We start from the raw sequence: 21,373 nt of genomic DNA on the forward strand, positions 1-21,373 counted from the left end.
ACAAAAATAAAAAATAGAAAAACATATCATGCACCTCTTACGCATTTTAACATTTGGTTAGCTAGATATTTATTTCATCAAGTTTAATTCGATTAGTTTGACATAGTTTTAGAAATCGAATAAGTCTCGAACAATATATGAAAATTCAGGCATTAGTTTTAATCAATCACAAATGATCCGTTTTTCTTGAGATTAATAATGATTCGGTTAGTAAAACAGGGAATGCAGGAATACGAAAGAATAAGAGATGATTTATTCCAAGTGAATCATATACACCGAAACTCATATACATATAACCCACACGTGCCAAAGCATGTCCATGCATGTGTGAACTAGTCCACCTCCCATACAGATCATCAACCTACCTCATCAAATAGTCAACAAAATGCTCAAACTAGACAAATGAACACATAATTTAGAAAATAAACAATAAAGAAAATCATCAAAAGTGCATTCACATCCAACGACGATCCGCCTCTCCACGTCACCACACTCACATCAAAGCCATGGAAAGACACGTGGCGGTGACAGCAGTTCCGGCAATGACAGCCCGGTGAACCCAGCCGTCGGCGAAGCTACCGCTTGGGGACTCATCTCCAGTGGGACCCTCAGGAGCGGGGCCACTAGCCGGAGCACCAAAAGGAGTCTCTGAAGAAGGAGTTGGGGCTTCAGAAGGGGTGGGAGCTTCAGAAGGCGTCGGAGAAGGTGAAGGAGTCTCGGGAGTTGGTGCCGGAGCCGGGACCGGAGTTGGAGAGGGGGTGGGAGTCGGTGGAGCCACTGATGGTGGTGGCGTGGGGGTGGCTGTGGGTGACACTGTGGGCGCGCCTCCCGGGGCTTGTGCCATGCATGAAGTGGCTACAAGGGCTGTTATAATCAGAAGCTTCAACATTGAGGAGCTCATGTTGTATTGTATCGAAAAAGATCGAGAGAGAGTGAGAGCGAGAGAGATTATGATGGTAGGGTGAAGGGAAAGGGGTCTTTAAGAGAGATTATATACGAAAAGGAGAGAGCTGAGGTTTTAAGAGACAACTATTAAGATTCCCTTATGGTGTTATTATATACACGAATATAAAGCGGCTTCAGCATGAACATACATATATAATACTACTACTACTGAATGGGGTATTTTAGCTGTCGCGTTTGGTAGAGGACACAGGTGGTTTGTTAAAGCATCTGAACAACGCAAATGAGAGCTGTGAAATGTTTTAATTACATGGGGCGGTTGTAATTATGTGTTTATTTCGTAGAAGCATTCAACTTCAAGGAATCGATTGAATACCTAACCAAACGTGTAGTGAGTTTTTGCGATTATTTCGAAAATTTTGATCACATATTTAAAATTAATTAAGAAGACATTTGAAAACATGCATTTTATTTTAAATTATGAATTTCATATGATAGGATTTGAGTTGTCATTTCAAATTCTCAGATTTATACTAATATTTGAATTTCTGGATTTAAAATGAAATCCAAATCCAAATTCTCAAACAGATTATTTGATCAAATCCAGAATTTCAACTGAAATTCAAGTTCCCAAATAGGTCATAAGAGCATCTCCAACCATCTAAAGCCCTTGACTAAAATGTGAGTTGGCATATTTAAAATAAAAAGATTTAGCCAACCATGATCAGCTGTTGTCTATAAATTTAGCCAACCTCCTATGGATGGCTAAATTTGTCGAACCTCTACAGGTCTGTAAGAAAATCTGTAGGAAGATTGTACATCATTTATTACCATATTGAACTGATATATTCTATTTTAACGATTTAAAATATTAATAACATATTATTTTTAAATTATAGTCAACCAATATAGCCAGTACCATTGAAGCAAAATGTCTTACAGGTTCAACAAATTTTACATAATGTCTTACATGTCCAATTTAGCCAACGATTATAACCAACGTCGTTGGAGATGCTATAATGTAATTTAAAGAATATGTATAATAATAATTTTTATTATTTAATCAAAATATCTTAATTACATGTCAATAGTTACCTTTTAAATTTGAATAGAACTGAATATTACCGTATTGTGTTTTCAATTCGGACGATTGTCCGTGTCCACCAGCATTCCACTAAGCCTAACAAAAAAAAGAAAGACTCGTTCTGTGTCATGCGTTTAAACTATTCATATTGACATTCTGCAGCAATTGTATATCATATGCAGCTTTGTTTATCAAACTCTGATTTGCAATAACGAGTAGTTGATGATCACCATTCATTCACATATCTTAAATATTATTGTCAAATGATTTTATTATATTAAACCCTTGAACACATTGAAAAGTCTCTTTCATTTATTTTCGTAAAATAATTGACATTGAGGTTTGCATGTAGAACACCGACTTCATTATATATGTACATCTGTGATTAGTGATATGATACCAGAAATTAATCATACGGAGGTAATTATCGTAGATTAAGTAGAGTTACAGCTTAAACGCAAATGTCTAGGACTACTCTAGTTCACATGCATGATTAATTTAAAACAAAATTGCGGAATAAAAAAATTTGATCGGACGTGTGGTCAATTTCAGAAGGTGGTAAAATGTCTCTGTCTTGCATATATTATAGTAATGGATGTTTCATAATTTTAGCAGTCCTTTATTGAGCGTAATTAACCATTATCAGCAAACAAGATAAGTTACATGCGTGTTAGTTGTCTTGATGATATATACGTACCTACATACATTCACAGTTTTTGTCAAAACCTTACCTGTCTAGCCATAGGAAAATACTCAAAATTAGCTGTAATATGGATTTTCCACCAAAATAATTGAAGGGAGAGAAGGATACTTACGTATATAATAATTGTGTAATGGGACACAGCCAGCGAACATTTGAGATGCTAGAAGTCATGCAATCTTGCTTTCAAGTTTCTACCTTGCGGGGGAGTTTGAGCAAAACCGGATATCTGATCCGGTTATTAATAGTCAAATTAGATATTCGATTTTTTGGATCATTAAAAATCAATTACGGTTCTAGTTCCGATTTAATCAGATATCTGGAATTCGTATATCGAATTTAACTGGATTACCCGAATCCGAATTACTTATATATAATTAAACTTATTTTATAAATTATTCTTCAGTTTGCTTATGTTTTTAAACTGTTACAGCTAAGTCTATGAATTATAGATGATCAGTAGCAATTTAAAAATTAAAATTTTAGGTTTTAACATCTATAAACTTATTTTTCTTACAATTTATTTTAATTTAACAGAATATTTTATTCAAATCTTATAATTATTATTATCAATAATATTTGTGATTATCATATTGACTATATTTTTCATAAACACCCAAGTCCAAAATATTTTTTGCAAAAATACTATATTTTTTTCAAATCACTTGCAAAAATACCAAAATTTTGAAAATATTTGCAAAAATACTGTATGCACATGCAACTAAGTCTCTGAATTATAGATGATCAGTAGCAATTTAAAAAATTAAAATTTTAGGTTTTAACATCTATAAACTTATTTTTCTTACAATTTATTTTAATTTAGCTGAATATTTTTTTCAAAACTTATAATTATTATTATCAATGATATTTGTGAATACACAGGTACAAAATAGGTGTAATTATTTGGTAATTCTATAAAATGAAAAAAAAATATAATATTAAGTTTCAGCGACTGACATCCGTCACAAGAATTAAAATGATCACAACGGAAATAGCAACAATTTACGGTCGCCAATAGTGGTAGCAAATTTAGCGACGGTCTAGTTAGTAGCTAAAATTAGTGGCTGAAATTTGCGACCGCTAGCGGTCGCAAATGCCGGTCGCAAAGTCTGGTAGCAGAAAAGAGCAACTGCAGTCCATCGCTGAAGGTTAGCGACGCCGATTGATCGCTAATGTGGTCGCAGACACGTGGATTATTGGAAAATAATGCTGACTCAGATTAGCGACCATGTCGGTCGCTGAAAGCTGTCGCTACCAAGTCGGTCGCCGAAAGTGGACGCAAAAGTGCACATCAGCGACCAGATTATCTGCGACAACTTTCAGCGACGGTGTTCGGTCGCTGATAACCTTTAGCTACTGGGTGCGGTCGCAGAAAGACCAATTTCTTGTAGTGATATCATATTAACTATATTTTTCATAAACACCCAAGTATTTTTTGCAAAAATACTACATCTTTTTCAAATATCTTGCAAAAATACATAAATTTTGAAAATATTTGCAAAATACTGTATGCACATGCAATTTTGCAACCAGATGCAACCGTATTTACAGCCCATGCGTGACCAATTAACTCAAGTTGCATAAGATCGTATTTTTGTAAATATTTTCTTAAAAATTAATATATTCACAAATATTGTGAAAAGATAATGAAATCGCAAAAGAAATTAGAAAAAAAGATAATTTGAATAAATTTCTAAGATTAAATTAAAAAAAGGTAAATTTCGACTTATATACTCGCTCCTATCACACGTGTTTTGGTTAAGATCATCACTAATAATATCAACAATCAAATTCTAACTAAAATAACTTATATAAAAATAAAATATTAAAAACACGTTATATAAATATATTAATGATTAGAATTACTAGATTATGAAATTATTTGGTTCTGTCTGAGTTGATCGGGAGATTATTTATGTTATATTATATAATTTTATATTTTTATACGCTAATATTTTATTTGTTTTTAATTTTTTTATAATTTATCAAGAATTTCAATTATATTCAAATCAAAATAATTTATATTAATAACATTAATAAAGTAAATATAAAATATAATAATAATATTGTAAATACTATAATACTTGAAGAAATGAGATTAGTAAATACTAAACAGTGGCCAAGCCAAATGTGGTCTATGGTATTAGTAGGTCCTCAATTCCCCATGCCCTGGTTTTCTAGAATCTGAAATAATTTACAGGGCAAAAAAATCACGCCCGCCTTAACATGTTGAATATCAGCCCAAAGAGCAGGACATAGGCCACTTTAGAAAACAGTTGATCCAATTTCTGTAGGTAAGAAGCTTAGAAACCAGGCCCAACCATGCAACACAACACACCTATCCTAAAAACACGCCCGATTCTGCGTCAAAATGATCCAATACAGAACTCAGGAGGCAAAGTGATTTTTCGATTTTTGTTGAAAAAATCCTCGCCAGATTCGTCTTTGTTCTAAACCTTTTAAGATCTCATAAAAAAATTCATCTGCATATATAGTTCTTACATTTTGTTTTCTCTTCCCGAATAAAGTCGCAAAAGGAAAATCCAAAAGAGCAAGAAATGAATCTCTAGCAATCCATGATTTTAAGGAAGGGACAATCCGTATACTAGACTAATCTGCATGCGTGGTTGTGACGTTAAAAGAATGCTATAATTATAATCGAAAACTCATTGTTGAGCTCTGGCGAGACGATGGAACACCCCAAAGGCAATGATGAAAATGCCAGCAATAAGAAACCAGAACCGGATCATCAGGATGTTGTTGATTCGAGTCCGAGATATGAAGACGCTGTGGAATCACTAACGGAGAAAATAAATGACGTTAGATCAGTACCGAATGTTAATAATACTAAAACGAGGAAATCTGTGCATTGGAGTGAAGATTTGGTTATGGAATCGGAAATACGGTCTCCTGATCCTCGAGAAATGCCGTCTTCGTCATCTCCGTTTGTTGGTGCCAAATCGAATCCTTATGTCGATTATTCACCCGCTCCAAGCAATTCTGCGGCCTCTGTAATCTTCAAAAGTTGGTATCTCTTCCCGCTTCTTTGTGCGTTTATATACATGTGATTGGGCTCGTCTATAGTGTGAGAACACGCGAGAATAATTATTATGCATATATTCTACTCTTTTATATATTGTGCATATTTGTAGTTATTTTTACATAAAGGTTTCAAGTATGATTCTCCGTGCATATGTGAAGAAAAGATAAAGCCATTGATGAATATAGAAAAGAAGCTGAGATTCAGTTACATTCCACACTATAGCATCCCTTCATTCTGTCTTTACACACTGCACACACATGTTTATATACAGCACTACACTCTGTTACACACCACCACACTGTAACAAACTTACACAGTGAATTACATTGATACCCTTAGACATTTCACACTATTCCTGATATCATCTCACATTACTCCCCTGGCAAGCTGATAGTGCTAAGTATCAAGCTTGGACTGAGCTCCTAGCTTTCCCAGTAAGTAAGCATGTTGCTTGGCACTTAGTTGCTTAGTAAACATGTCAGCTACTTGTGCATAAGATGGCACGTGCCTCGTCACAATCTCCCCTGAATTCACCTTGTCTCGAATGTAATGACAATCGATTTCAACATGCTTAGTGCGTTCATGAAGCACTGGATTTGCAGCAATAGCCAAAGCGGCCTGGTTATCACAATTCAGAACTGTTGGAGGCAAATCCTGTAATCCCATGTCTTTGAGTAATGCAGTCAGCCAAGTCACTTCACAGCTAGCTAAAGCCATTGCACGGTATTCAGCTTCTGCACTAGAACGTGCCACCACTGTTTGCTTTTTTGTCTTCCAGGACAGTGGTGATGAGCCAAGCATAATACAATAGCCAGATGTTGAACGTCTTGAGAATGAACAACTGGCCCAATCTGAATCACAATATGCAGTTAATTGAGCTGCAGAATGACTAGCCAACAGAATTCCTTGACATGTGTTCCCAGCCAGATATTTCAACAGTCTTTTTGCAGCTGCCATATGTTCAGTAGTAGGTCTTTGCATGTACTGTGTAAGAATGTGCACAGCATACACTATATCTGGTCTGGTCACAGTAAGATAAATCAACTTCCCCATGATTTTCTGATAAGGTTGTATATCCTGCAATGACTCACCTTTTTCTGGCTCCAATTTGAATTGTGTATCCATAGGCACCTTGCAAGGCTTTGCATCAGACAAATGATATTCTTTAAGCAGATCAAGCAAGTACTTTTTCTGAGATACAAAAAAACCATCTAGTGATCTGCTGATTTCCAATCCCAGAAAATACCTTACTTCTCCCAGATCTTTCATGTGAAAATACTTAGACAGCATATTCTTCAACCAAGAGATTTCAGTAGAGGAGTTGCCTGCTATAAGCAGATCATCCACATAAACCAGTGTGACAACAATGGTTGTTTGAGTGACCTTGGTAAATAAGCTATAATCAGCTTTGGACTGTATAAAGTCATTCTCCAGCAAAGTAGTAGAAAGCTTACTAAACCAGCACCTTGGAGCCTGCTTTAGACCATATAAACTTTTGAGTAGCTTACAAACCAATCTCTGTCCATTTGCATCAGTCACAAGAGAATTTGTGGTGTTATCAACTTGTATTCTGCTGCCCCAACCTGTATAGCCTTGAGGTAAAGCCATATAAACTTCTTCAGTGAGATCACCATGTAAAAAGGCATTTGTTACATCCATTTGTAATGTTTCCCAATTCTGAACAGCAGCTACAGCAAGCAAGGTCCTTACTGTTGCCATTTTAGCAACAGGAGCAAAAGTTTCTCCATAATCTACCCCACGTTTCTGTTTGCAGCCTAATATAACAAGCCTGCTTTTAAACCTATCAATAGCACCATTAGGTTTGTACTTTGTCTTATACAGCCACCTGGATCCAATAGCCACTTTACCAGGTGGAAGAGTAGTTATCATCCATGTCCCATTCCTTTCTAGTGCTTCAAGTTCAACATTCATGGCTTCTACCCAATGAGCAGATTTTACTGCTTGTTTGTAGGATGTAGGATCTGCAGTAGTAGTCACAGATGTCAAGAAACAAGCAAAGTCAGATGACACTTCTTGATCAATGACTGCAGACACAGAAGAAGGTTCAGAAGAAGGTTCTGATTCCACTAAGTTTGATGTGTAAGACTGAAGCCAAACAGGAGGCTTCTTAATTCTGGTAGATCTTCTTAGTTGTGTTGCAGTTTCTGCATCAGATGCAGTAGATTCAGATGCATTGGATTCTTCACTTCCTGTCATGACTCCTGAATTCTCAGAATTGTTATCACCAGCTTGTGCAGAAAAATCAGACTGAGAAGCAGTATTGTGTGATGTTTCTCCAGTGCCAAAACCACAATCAAACTCATAGTCATAACATTTGGAATTAGATGAGGGCACTGACACTGGTAAAGGTTTCAAATATGTTGCATTCTCAGTGTTATTATTGAAAGGAAACACATCTTCTCTAAATGTCACATCTCTTGACACAAACATTGATTTTGTGAGCAAATTCAGCAATCTGAATCCCTTCTGAGTTGGAAGATATCCTAAAAAAACACAAGGAACTCCTCTTGGTTCTAGCTTATCTGTAGTTACTTTAGGATTTGCAGAAAAAGCTAAGCATCCAAATGCTTTCAATTCATTATAATCAGGAAGCTGTTTGTACAAAGCCTCATAAGGTGATTTTTGTTTCAATACAGATGAAGGCAATCTGTTCATGATATGAACAGAGGTCAGTACACACTCCCCCCAAAACTCATTGCTTAAACCAGACTGAAACTTCAAAGCTCTTGCCATTTCCAATATATATCTATGTCTCCTTTCCACCCTTGCATTCTGTTGAGGCTTATAAGGAACTGAAGTCTGATGAAGAATTCCATGAGCAGCATAGAACTTATTGCAAGAATTATCTTGAAATTCTAAAGCATTATCAGTTCTCAAAATCTTAATGTGACCATCAAAGTGTGTGACAGCATAAGCATAAAATGCCTCCAAACTTTTGAGAAATTCAGATTTCAACTGAAGTAAGTAGATCCAAACCATTCTAGAGAAATCATCCACTAAGGTCAAAAAATACTTGTATTTACCCCTGGTGTTTACTCTATATGGTCCCCAAATATCAGCATGAATCAAGGCAAAAGGAATAGCAGCATGAGAAGGACTGAGATCAAAAGGCAATTTGACAAACCTGGCCATTGGACAAGTAACACATACATGTGAGGTAACAGGCTGTATCTGCTGTTTGATCTCAGGAATAGACATTATTTTTGCCAATGGAGCATGCCCCAAACGATTATGCCACAACTCATAGCTGGATTTCTTTGCAGCAGTATGACATTCTCTGTAATCAGACTGGACTAAATAGTACAATCCATTCTTCAAAATTCCAGTGCCTTGCACAGCTTTGGTTGCAGAATCCAATATTAGGCATTTATCTGGATAGAACATTACTTCACAAGTATTATCCTGAGCCAATTTATGAATTGACAACAGGTTGTGACTGAATTGAGGAACATATAATACACCAGACAGCTTCAAGCCATTAGCCAGACAAATGTCACCAATATGTGTAATCTCAGCAGTTGCTCCTGTAGGCAACTTGATATTAGTATAAGTTGACACTTTCTTGACATTAGTGAGTAACTGCAATGTTGCAGTCATATGATCTGTTGCTCCGGAGTCAATTATCCAGTCATGCTCTGTGTCTTTGACAGTTGCAGCAGAATTGCACACTACCACACCAGTACTGCAGCTAACCATACCAGAAAAAGGACTATCAAGCTCAGACAACTCATCTTTCTGTGGTAAAAGTTTAAGCAACTGCTCAAATTGTTTGGCTGACAGCATCATGTTGTTTTCCTCATGATCCTGACCCACAGCATTATTTGCCATTTTAGAACTATCAGATGTTCTATTGCCCTGCCATTTGCCAGAAGAAGTCACAGATTTTCCTGATCCAGACTTCTTATGTTTGCTATGCCATTTCGGATAGCCAATTACTGTCCAACAATTTGCTTTGATGTGGCCTTTGCCTCCACATTCATAACAGCGCTCAGTACTGTTATTGCCTCGGTCAGAATTGTTATTTCCTTTGCTGTACATAGCAGCAATCTCATGATTTGTAGGATTAACCTGTGTCTGAAGTGTAATACGTTGAGTCTCCTCTTGTTGAATCATTGAACAAGCAGTTTCAACATCAGGTAAGACTGGCATCATCAATATCTGGCTTCGTTGATGTGAATACGCATCATCAAGTCCATTTAGAAACTGAAACAACCTAGCTTCTTGCTTATGCACATCTAAAACCTTGAGAAATGATTTAATTTCATCACTGATTACAATTAACACATGCAATGTGTTCAGATTGTCCAATTCCTCCCAAACTGTACTAATTGCAGTATAGTATTCAACTAAGGACGATCCGTTCTGTTTCAAGCTAAATAGATCTTTATTAAGCTTGTATTTACGAGATCCATTAACAACTTGAAATCGAGTCTCTAATAATCTCCAGACTTCACTAGCAGAGTTCACAAACAATATCGAATTCTTAATTGAATCAGAAATGTTGTTATGAAGCCATGAGATTACCGTGTTGTTGCAAGTATCCCACTGGACAGCATCTGTAGCATCTGTGAGACTCCGTTGCTCTGCACCGGTTACAAACCCTAACTTCCTCTTCGAAGAGAGTTGAATCTCCATTGATCTCTTCCATGTGCGATAGTCATCAGCGCCTTGCAATTTAGTCACAGTAACTGATGTAGGACCATCACTCGGATGCAGAAACAACGGATTCTGAAGATCAGTGAACGTGAATCTACTACTCGACGCCATTAACAAGCTTTCAAGCTTCAAGCTGTTTGCAGTAAATCGAACGTAGTCACTGTGTTGATGCTTATTTAGCTAGATATGTACTTATCACTCGCTTAGTCTAGAGAATTCAATCAATTGCAGCTCTGATACCATGAAGAAAAGATAAAGCCATTGATGAATATAGAAAAGAAGCTGAGATTCAGTTACATTCCACACTATAGCATCCCTTCATTCTGTCTTTACACACTGCACACACATGTTTATATACAGCACTACACTCTGTTACACACCACCACACTGTAACAAACTTACACAGTGAATTACATTGATACCCTTAGACATTTCACACTATTCCTGATATCATCTCACATTAATATGATGTCGAATTGTGGGTATTTTTCACTAGATATGGTAGAAAATGAACAGAAATGACCATTATTACTGAGCATGTTCTAATTTTGCCATACAAAAATATGTGTAGTGCTTCACATGATCTGAATTTATATTTTTAATGAAGGAATTTATATGATTTCTATTCTTTTGGTGGTTCCAGATTCCATGGTTAATGTTAAAGATGCGTTGGGGAGATGGAGGAAGAAGGTGGGAGAAGCCTCAAAGAAGGCTGAGGATTTAGCTGAGAATACTTGGCAACACTGTGAGTTCCTCCTCTCCTTTTTCATTTCTTTATCTTTTTGCTATTTTTGTTTAGACATGCTTGCTGCATTATTATTTGTAGCATGATAGATTATCCTCTGTAGCCTCAAAGTTATGCGAACTAAGTTCAAGATTGTCTGCAAAATTGGGTAGTGTCTGAGATTATACCAACATCTGCATTAGGTTCGATACCTTTATACTTTTTAGATTATTTTCTTGATCCTACTGTTCTAAATGGATGCAGAGCTATGTTGCGCACCTAACACTTAAATTATGAAATTGGGGCATTGGTTGTTATCCAGATAGCCTTATTATTATGACAGTTCTTATTGTTAGCTCAAATTTCTCAGTAAGCCTTATAATAACATATTCCAAATTGGCTATCAAAAAAAGCTCTGCTATGAAGTGGATGATTTCAATCGGTGATATTTATGTCATTGCAAGGGGTACTTCTTAATTTAATTGTCATTGCAACTTGCAAGGGCTGGTACATTGTCTTGTTCTTGTTCCGTTTTTCTTCTGGATTTTGGCATGATTGCGTTCTCCCTTCTACCTTATTTCAGCAAAAGGGTTCAATTATTAATGTATAAACATCTTCACCAAATTTTCTCTGTTTTCTTAATTGCAGTGCTAGCTTTGGTCTAGTAATGAAATGATTTTTTTTATCTGTTGTTGCTTGCATTGTTTTACCTTTAAAAGTGAGAATCATTACGATTTTTTTTTGTTCTTTTATGTGTTTAAATCAGTGAAAACGGCCCCAAGTCTTACTGATGCCGCATTGGCAAGAATTGCACAAGGAACAAAGGTTTTAGCAGAAGGTGGTTATGAGAATATTTTCCGACAAACATTTGAGACTGCCCCTGACGAGTATTATCAGAATTCTTTTGCTTGTTACTTATCCACATCAGCTGGTCCAATTATGGGAGTGTTATATGTTACTAGTGCAAAGCTTGCATTTTGTAGTGATAATCCCCTATCTTATAAAGCCGATAACAAGACTGAATGGAGCTATTACAAGGTATGACTGGATCTTGATGTGTTTCTATTGACGTCTACAGACACAACTAATTCTGAACCACTGTGTGTTGATGCACACACTTAGAGCAATTTTCATCATAAAATTATCTTTTAACTATTCAGTTCTAGTAACCGGAAGTCGACTTTCAAAGTAATATGATATATACTTTCCGCCTCTAATTTAAGCAAGAATTTGCATACTGGAGTCATTTATATCTCTTCAAGTAAATCTAAGAAAACTATCGGCCTGCAACATTCATCATGTCATACTAATAAAACTCAATACTGTCGCCCTTGTTGATGCTTAATTGCATGGGAAGAGTATGTTTTTCATAAGCAATCAAGATATCTATCACGACGAATGCAAAATAACAGAATTATCTTACTCAGTAAAAGATATAGTGTGACGATGAACAATCCTTTACTGATACAGATTTGGTTTCTTCAATGTTGTAGGTGGTGGTTCCGCTACATCAGCTTAAGGCAGTAAATACTTCATCATGCAGAACTAATACTGCAGAGAAGTATGTACAGATTATATCTGTGGATAACCATGAATTCTGGTACATGGGTTTTTTAAACTATGAGACAGCTGTTAAGTCCCTGCAGAATGCCCTGGAGTTCAACAAGTTTTAATCCATCTGAACCAAAACACCTTTCTGCTTGCCATCAGTAAATTTATTTATTTATTTTGACTTCTAAAATAATTATAGGACGGTTTTTCTGGCTACTACACGGCATTATCCATGTTATATCTTTGGAAAAAAAAATGTTTACAATGAAAAGGAATTGTATAATTATGAGTAATTTGTAGGGGTGACCTCAAAAATATAGTTTATGATGCATTTGCCTAAAAAATATAGCTTATTTCTAGTTGATCGAACAGCAATGACTACTGAAGTTGGCACCCCAGGCCCAAAGGTGGGGGGCGGGGGGACAATAGCCCGCCAGATGTACTCCGTCCGTTCCTCTCAATTATTTATGTCTGAAGACTGAGGACTCAGCCCAGCGAGCATCGGACGGAGTCACAGCTAAGATTGTGATGGGCTTAGCCCAGATAAAATGATAAAAAATAAAAAGATTTCTATTACCCAGCCCAAAAATTACAGAGTTAGCCCAGTCTGTTAATAAAATTTCGGGAATAAAATACAACATCAGACCATCAATGATCAACTTCCCTCAGTAAAAAAAACAGAGTACACCAAACTATACAAACACAGTTACTCAAAAGTCTAAGGATGCTGGTTTGTGACGCTGCAACCTATAATCACTAAGCAATTTTTTTTTGTCATGATCAGTAATTTATTTAATGGCCGAGATAGGATAATTTTCCTGACTCCACCCTTGTTGGCACGTATCATAAATATAATATAATATATCATATTTATAGATGTGCATGTATACATAATTAAAAATCAAAATTCTAGTATAGAGGCAAGTAATGACTAGCACTTGAAATTCTATCTTATATTATCAAAAGCGACGACTGGTCAATGAAAGTTGTTCATACTGACTTTCGTTGTAGCAGAATGGTGCTCATGTGATCCGGTAATTATGCACTCATGGTAAGCCTTTATTGTATGATGAAGTATTCTAGAGTACTCCTAGTTAAATTCCAAATGACAGTATGATAGTAGGACTTAGGAGTAACTCGGTTAACTAGGCTTGTTTATCATTACTATCTTTAAATTCTTTAGTCCGGCGTCTGGTCAAATGTATGGAAGATTAGGTACTCCGGAAAAGTTATGTTAAATTTTTAATTAAGAAAAAAAATTTAAAAAATAAGTTATAAATTTATAATTTAGAGGAACATTAAAGTGTTTGTCGCATTTTCAATATATACATACAACTCACAGAGATAGATGGAGGTAGTACATTTCTTTTTATCAATTTCTTGATTTTTTGGTTTAGGATGCCGCTAATATCTTGGAGTAAAGTAGTCGAACTTTATTTTAATAATAAATGGAAAAATGCAAAATTTGGGATAATTTTAGAAAAATATATCATATGTTATTTTTTTTTAGCCTGGTTGATAATGATTATATGATGAACGCCACAAAACTTGAATGCTTAATGCTAGCATTTTGGGCGCCTGTTAGCTGACATACATTGGGCTGGTAGATTATATTTTAAAAATAATATGTTAGTAATATTTTAGATTATCATAAATAAAACATATTTGTTACATGTCTGTCGGGTTTAATAATTATAGTCAGTATCAGTATTAAAAGGTTGAGATTTACTAAATATAATCAGTATTAGAAGGTTGATTATATCTATAAATACAGAAAAGTGTTTCACTGGAGTTGGATTTTTTTTATTTATAACATAGATTAATGATTTTAAACTAAAGAATTTACATGACTCGAGATGCTCTGAGAGTGCATAAACTAGTGATGATTATGACAGTTTCACGCTTATAAAACTAATCACTATAAGCGTTCTATTTTTAGTTGCTACTATGTGTGATTGACAGTATAACCGTCATAGAGAATACAGTAAAGTTACAAAGAACGACAACATGAACTATACGATAGTGCGATAAATTATTTATGACAAAATTTATGTTACTTCAAGTGTTGGGTATTAAACGCGTCATACTAAGCGAGTCATAACATCATAATAATATGATATTGTCCGTTTTAGTTCGAATGTACACAAATTTTATTTGGGTATCTCCTAAAAGACTTCATACTAATGAGATTATCTAATTGCTCATTATAACAATCTTTTATTTCACATTTTTGGCTCGACATCTGCCGAATTAAATCTCCTGACATGTGATTTGACTCCCCTTAGTCCATCTGACTATCTGGCTCCCCACAGATCCACATGTCTCATTGTCAAGCCCATCCATACCTTTTCTTAGATTCATACTTGTTGGGTCTGCTAAGGAGTTATAACTCCGCAATAATAGATACTGTCCATTTTGGGCCGAGTACAAACAAGTTTGATTTTAGACATCTTCCAAATACCTCATTGATACTGGTAGTGTTATCTAACTACTTATATTCTAGTTACTTGACCCTAAAATACTCGATTTACTTTACTACTTATATCTAGTTACTTGACCCTAACATACTCGATGTGAGACTACTCCGGACCGAACTCACATTATTTGATCAAAATCTGTTATGTTGATCACACTGTTAGTCAAAATGTAGGTTTGAGTATTAATTATGAGGAAGAAAATATTGGTAAAAATGAAAGACCAATAATTATCCGTAACATCTCATATCGATTAGATAAATAGTATTTGAGTTCTTTATAAGCATAAACACATAATTAATATTCTTCTAGCACTTTTGAGATGACTTGTTGTTGGTTATCGGGTCGGATATGCATCTAGTCATGCGTTTGGATGTTAAATAAATTAACATTTTTAGAAATTATAATAATTTTTTCGTAAATTAATGTATAAATTATGTTAACATAATGTGTGGAAACTAATTCCATGACAGAAAAGTTAAAATATATTTTCTTTATGCGAGAAAGAATAAAAGATACTCCATGATGAACTGGTTTGGAAAAACTGGTATAAATGTAAAATTATACAAATACCATTATATTATGATGCAAGAATTATATATCCACGAATCCGCAGCTTTCTCTCGCCCCCATCTCTCTCACTTGCCCTAAACACATTTCTTCATTACACACTCACAGAATTACGGAGACACATATAAAATTACATATGCTCACACAACACAGCAACACACATTTATAAATGTATATATAAAGCTCACTTCTTTGCTACAGTCTATCTATCCCAAACTTCATTTCATCACTTTACAGCCATGCTTCTTGATTTCTTTATATCAAGTTCTCTAATTTCTTATTCATTTTAGATGAGATTTCACTAGGGTTTTACACAGAGGTTTTCAATATGACAGACCATAGCCTCCTCTGCACAGAAACCAATAACTTGTGTTTTGATGATCTTGAGGCTAGAGATGATCAGACCCGTGAAATAGATTGTGAAAATGTGGTGGGTAATGAATCAGAAGCTTTGATTTGTGCCGTCCCATTACAGAGAGATGAGATTTTGTGTTTGTTGTTTGAGAGACAAGGTGAATTTTTGCCCAGAGGTGATTTTCTCCACAGATTAAGAAGTGGTGAGCTTGATTTGTGTGTCAGAAAAGAGGCTCTTGATTGGATTTATAAGGTTAGTGTTTTGAGCTTTTTCCCTTTAATTTGGAGGATTTTCTTGTGTATTCAATGTGGGGATTTATTTTTCTTGGATTTTATTGAATTTTAATGGTTTTTAGGGTAAAGGGGTGTTGGATTTTCTTCCGGTTATATCACATTGTGATTGATTATTGCTTGACATTGAATATAATTCATGGGTTTGATCATTATTATTGTGATTGATACAATGGACTTATGATTAATACAATGTGTTGTTAGTTGTCATATACCATTTTAGAATTAATGCTTGCTCTAGAATTCTGATATAGGTTCTTTTCTTAATGCGATTGAACAGGCTCATGCTCATTACAATTTTGGAGCATTGAGTGTTTGCTTAGCAGTGAATTATTTGGATCGCTTTCTTTCTCTTTATGAATTGCCGGTAAGTTCACCGCATAAAATCAAGTCACAATGCTTGTTTATAGTTAATGATTTGGTGTAATGACAATGCTAATTGTTTGTTAATTGACAACTGCAGAGTGGAAAAAAGTGGACTGTCCAATTGTTAGCTGTTGCCTGTTTATCACTGGCAGCAAAAATGGAGGAGGTTAATGTGCCACTAACTGTTGATTTACAGGCAAGAAAGATTCTTTCGAAGATTTTGATATAGCTAGCTATATGTATTAATCTGATTTATATGGACAATGTTCAAGCTTGGCTTGTCTGATTGATCGGTATGGGCAATATGGGGGTTCTGTGTATTGCATATTTGCAGGTGGCTGATCCTAAGTTTGTTTTCGAGGCTAAAACAATTAAAAGAATGGAGCTTTTGGTGTTGAGCACCTTGAAATGGAGAATGCAAGCCTGCACCCCTTGTTCATTCATAGATTACTTCCTTCGAAAAATCAACAATGCTGATGCGCTTCCATCGGGGTCTCTGATCGATAGGTCGATTCAGTTCATTTTGAAAACGATGAAAGGTCTCACCCTCGAATCATTAATCATGGTCAAATTGCATTACATACACCTACGGCCTATTTAATTTTGTGTTGTTCAAAAGTGTCTGATCATTGTTGGTGGGAATTGAATGCAGGTATTGATTTTCTGGAATTCAGGCCCTCAGAAATTTCAGCAGCTGTGGCAATTTGTGTAACAAGAGAAGCACAAACACTAGACATTAATAAGGCAATGTCTAATATCATACCTGTTGAAAAGGTAAATAATTGCAGTGCCCACTAAAAATGAAAACAGGACAGATGTGCTGGTTATTGTACTTTTGTTCATACTATAAAACGGGTAGTATATATTTCCAAGTTGGTGAAAGTTGAGAAGCACTGGAATTATTGTTTACATGTGGGTTTGGTTGGACTTTGCAGGATAGAGTATTCAAGTGTATTGAAATGATTCAAGATCTGACATTGGTTACTGAGACTAGTAATGTAGCTAGTGGTAGAACAAGAGCACAAGTGCCACAAAGTCCTGTTGGGGTGTTGGATGCTGCATGCTTGAGCTATAAGAGTGATGAGAGAACAGTTGGGTCATGTCCTAATTCTTCTTCACATACTGAGACTAGTCCACACACTAAAAGGAGGAAGCTTGATTGAGATCATGAAATGTGGATTTTACTCTATCACTCAGTTTCAGATTTTTAGTTGAATGGGAGTTTTGGTGTGGCTGCCTTTGCAAGTGACCACCTTTATGATAGAGGAAAAATAATATATAAATATAAAAATATGTAGAGAGAGAGAGAGGGGAGAGAGAATCTTGTGCCTTGAGCATGAATATAGTTGTGACCAGCTGTTAATAAAATGTCATTTTAACAGTAAAACTTAGTGTGGGGGAAGTGGCCGGGCCAGGAGTAGAGAGGTTTTTGCTATTTCAGTTGTTTATTAATTATTATTACTACATACAGAATATATTCTTCAATTTTTCCTGTAAAATTTGGGACTATTAGTTCTCCTAAACCATCTCTCATCGTTCTCCTGAAATATTTCGCAAATCACATTATACATAATGTTAACCGGTTCTGTTAAAACATTTTGCACACTATATTATACACACATAATATTAACCGGTTTTTCTAGAACATCTTGCAAATCATACTATATATAATATTAACCGGTTCAGCTAAAATAGTTCGCAAATCATATCACCGATATGTCGATATCAATCGGCTTTTCTGAAACATTTCACAAATCATATTATAATATTAACAGTAAGTAAAGGAGACCAAACCCCTTTTAATTCCCTTTTATCTGATGTCAAGAACATTGGATTAGTGAAAATATTGTTTCGAGGGTTAAAGATAATAGACATAAAACACCATGTAGTTGAAATGATTGAATTTTGGGAACAAAATTGTCAAATGATTCATAAATTGTCCTGGCTGGCTTCATCTGCTTATTCGCTCATATGAGTCATAATTACTACGGTACAACACACATATATATTAATCAGAAAAATCTAAGAAAAGGCCTGACAAGACATTATCACCACATTCCTGCAAATATATACTCCCTCCGTCCCAAAAAGCTTTTCTCGTTTGATATGTCGGGACTGTTCATAACATGAGACAAATGACTAATTTACGTCTAATCTATAAGACGAAATATAGTCATGAGTGATCTTGTTGGTTTCGTATTTACGAGTACTTTAATACAGTGAAATTTTTATATTTAATACTAATATAAAATTAAAGATATTAATGATCAAAAGTGTGTGTTGGCAAACGTGAAAAAAAGAAACAGAAAAAGTATTTAGGGACGGAGGGAGTATCTAAGTTTTTTCATTTTGTTTGAACCTCCGTAGAACTGGGTCACCGGCACAGTTTGACGGAGACCAGTCGAAAACGTCTGTCTTGGACTCTTGGTACTCCCATTGTTTGTGTACTTTCGTTTATTGGAAGCTAACAGAGTCATGGCAAACTTCAGGGGGGGAAAATGAATAACTTACCTTGATTATTTCTGTATAGACAATGTTCTAAAAATCATTAATTAATTAGAATAAATCATCAATTAATCGTTGTTCATACGGATTTCATATTTCGTCACAAAATGCAGTATTTGTGATGCTTGGAATACTCAAATTGCAATTCATAAAAGCAAGGTACACACTTTGCGACGAGAGAAAACCTAGGTATAGAGTATGCATTTTACTCATGGATTATATAGATGGTAAATAGTTCTATATGACAGTAATGAGCATTTACCATTAGTATACATGTTATCAACTAATTAAGTAATTTTCCCTTTGGAGGAGCTAAAACGATTCCAACATGTATGGTTATATGTTTGTAAATATTACAAATAAAGTTGGTGAAAGCAATGCATGAGTGTAAACTTCTTTAAGGGATTTATGAAATGGGCAAGGTTATAGTAATTTATAAAGCCAAGAGGTGCAAGCATGCTATTGCTCTTTGCCTCTTTCTCTTTATCAAAACTTTTGCAAAGAACAAATTTTCTTTCTTTTTTCTTTCTTTACACCAGTAGATACAATCGATAGAGAAGATTCACTGGTCTAGTTTTCGCTAGAACGCGGGCCACAACACAAATATCAAATATATAATTTTTCACTTCTTAATTAAGATCAGAAGAAATTCGAAAACAAAATCATGACGAGTCATAATATTTTTATTAGATTGTTTCTATAATAGTTAATTATAGTTTGGTTCAAAATTAAGGATCACAAACTGTAATTAACTATTTCTAAAATTTAACGGGAGACATGACCGGTCTTCACGAGAATTGTTTGCCGGTTTCAGATAAAAACATGAATAATGTCCTAACAAGGATCTTATAAACATATTAAAAAAGAGTATCCTAGTGACTTAAACTAATATTCTGATATTTGAACTTCAATAATATGTTTTAAAATTTTCTTTATCATCAAAATATAATATATTTAAATTAGTATATAAGGGAATAAAAAGATGAGAGGAGAGAGATATGTTAAAATGTAGAGAAATTGTTTTTTTATAATAAAATGTGTCGGGCATGTGCCATGATATCTTAAAAAGAACACAGAGATTGCGTGTCCTAATATTTTAATATTATTCAAACATTTATTTATTTCAAAAATCTCAAATTTTAATTTAGTACACCAGTTTCGGTACACAGTACATTGTTGCGCTTGCTCTTCTTTAAGTTGCCTCTCTCTTCAGTTACATTCATATTTTGTTATTGGGTAGCTGCTAATTCAGTGTTCCTTTGTGACGGAGGATAAGGAGTCAGAATTTTAAATTGATAGGCTCCTGCTTCATCCCAAATATTCTGGTTGGACCAAGAACATGCTTGCATAAGAGTATAAGACCACCTTTTACTTGAAGAAAAAGAATATACATGCTTCACGTGTAGTTATTATGCATGGGAGACTCCATTCCAGCCTCTCAGGAACTCGTTAAAGATCACCTCATCTTCTAAATTTTGTCACTTTTTATCCAACACAAATCAATATATTTTTTATATATAAATTCCTTCATTCATTTATATTCCCGTGTTTTATATACTTTACTATGAAATTTCATGTCCTTTAATATGAACTTCATATATAAATTTCAAATATATTCGTGTATTTTCGTGTCATGTATTTGATATTCGATTGATGGTGTTACATGTTAGAATATAAGATCCTGGAAAGGGCCATTCTCTAACACCTTGAGGTTTTAGAGTAACTGGTTCCTTGACATGGTATCAGAGCCAGGTTGGCGGAGGACTCGGGTTCGATCCCTGCCACCCCCAATATTCTCACAATTTATAGTTCTCCAAAGATGAGCGCCCGTGATCCACTCTCGACCCATATATGGGCTTTCGAGTGAGGGAGAATGTTAGAATATGATCCTGATAAACCCTACTCCTAACACCTTGAGGTTTTAGGAGAATTGGTCACTTAACATTACAAAGGTGTTGAATGATACATGTACAGATCTGTGTACATCACAGAAAAGAACAAAATGTAAATACTATACAGCTGTAGAGAGTTCCAATGGGAATGAAATAAGTGGTCCAAGCTCTGTAACTTATGGAGCAGCCCTGTTTTTGTTGTTTTTTTGTATAAATCGGGGTCTCTGGGTGACAACTTA

The 21,373-nt window shown here is 35.1% G+C and overlaps 3 protein-coding genes across 3 annotated transcripts; 2 read left to right on the forward strand and 1 right to left on the reverse strand.

Annotated features, from left to right (window-relative positions):
- Window positions 1-493: 493 nt before the first annotated feature.
- On the reverse strand, window positions 494-901 carry LOC108216484 (classical arabinogalactan protein 10). Its single transcript, XM_017389252.2, has one exon. It carries the CDS (start codon window positions 899-901, stop codon window positions 494-496), a length of 408 nt encoding a protein of 135 aa, XP_017244741.1.
- A 4,196-nt stretch (window positions 902-5,097) lies between these two features.
- LOC108218116 (GLABRA2 expression modulator) lies at window positions 5,098-12,991 on the forward strand. Its single transcript, XM_017391040.2, has 4 exons — window positions 5,098-5,711; window positions 11,051-11,152; window positions 11,898-12,169; window positions 12,625-12,991. Exons 1-4 carry the CDS (start codon window positions 5,378-5,380, stop codon window positions 12,802-12,804), a joined length of 888 nt encoding a protein of 295 aa, XP_017246529.1. The 5' UTR covers window positions 5,098-5,377; the 3' UTR covers window positions 12,805-12,991.
- Window positions 12,992-15,834: 2,843 nt separating this feature from the next.
- LOC108216656 (cyclin-D4-1) lies at window positions 15,835-18,260 on the forward strand. The gene is made up of 6 exons (XM_017389480.2): window positions 15,835-16,333; window positions 16,652-16,738; window positions 16,835-16,933; window positions 17,072-17,276; window positions 17,390-17,511; window positions 17,673-18,260. The coding sequence occupies exons 1-6, from the start codon at window positions 16,055-16,057 to the stop codon at window positions 17,898-17,900; spliced, it is 1,020 nt and encodes a 339-aa protein (XP_017244969.1). The 5' UTR covers window positions 15,835-16,054; the 3' UTR covers window positions 17,901-18,260.
- Window positions 18,261-21,373: the final 3,113 nt, after the last annotated feature.

This window comes from Daucus carota, chromosome 4 (genome assembly GCF_001625215.2).
Source record: "Daucus carota subsp. sativus chromosome 4, DH1 v3.0, whole genome shotgun sequence".
Taxonomy (NCBI): Eukaryota; Viridiplantae; Streptophyta; class Magnoliopsida; order Apiales; family Apiaceae; genus Daucus; species Daucus carota.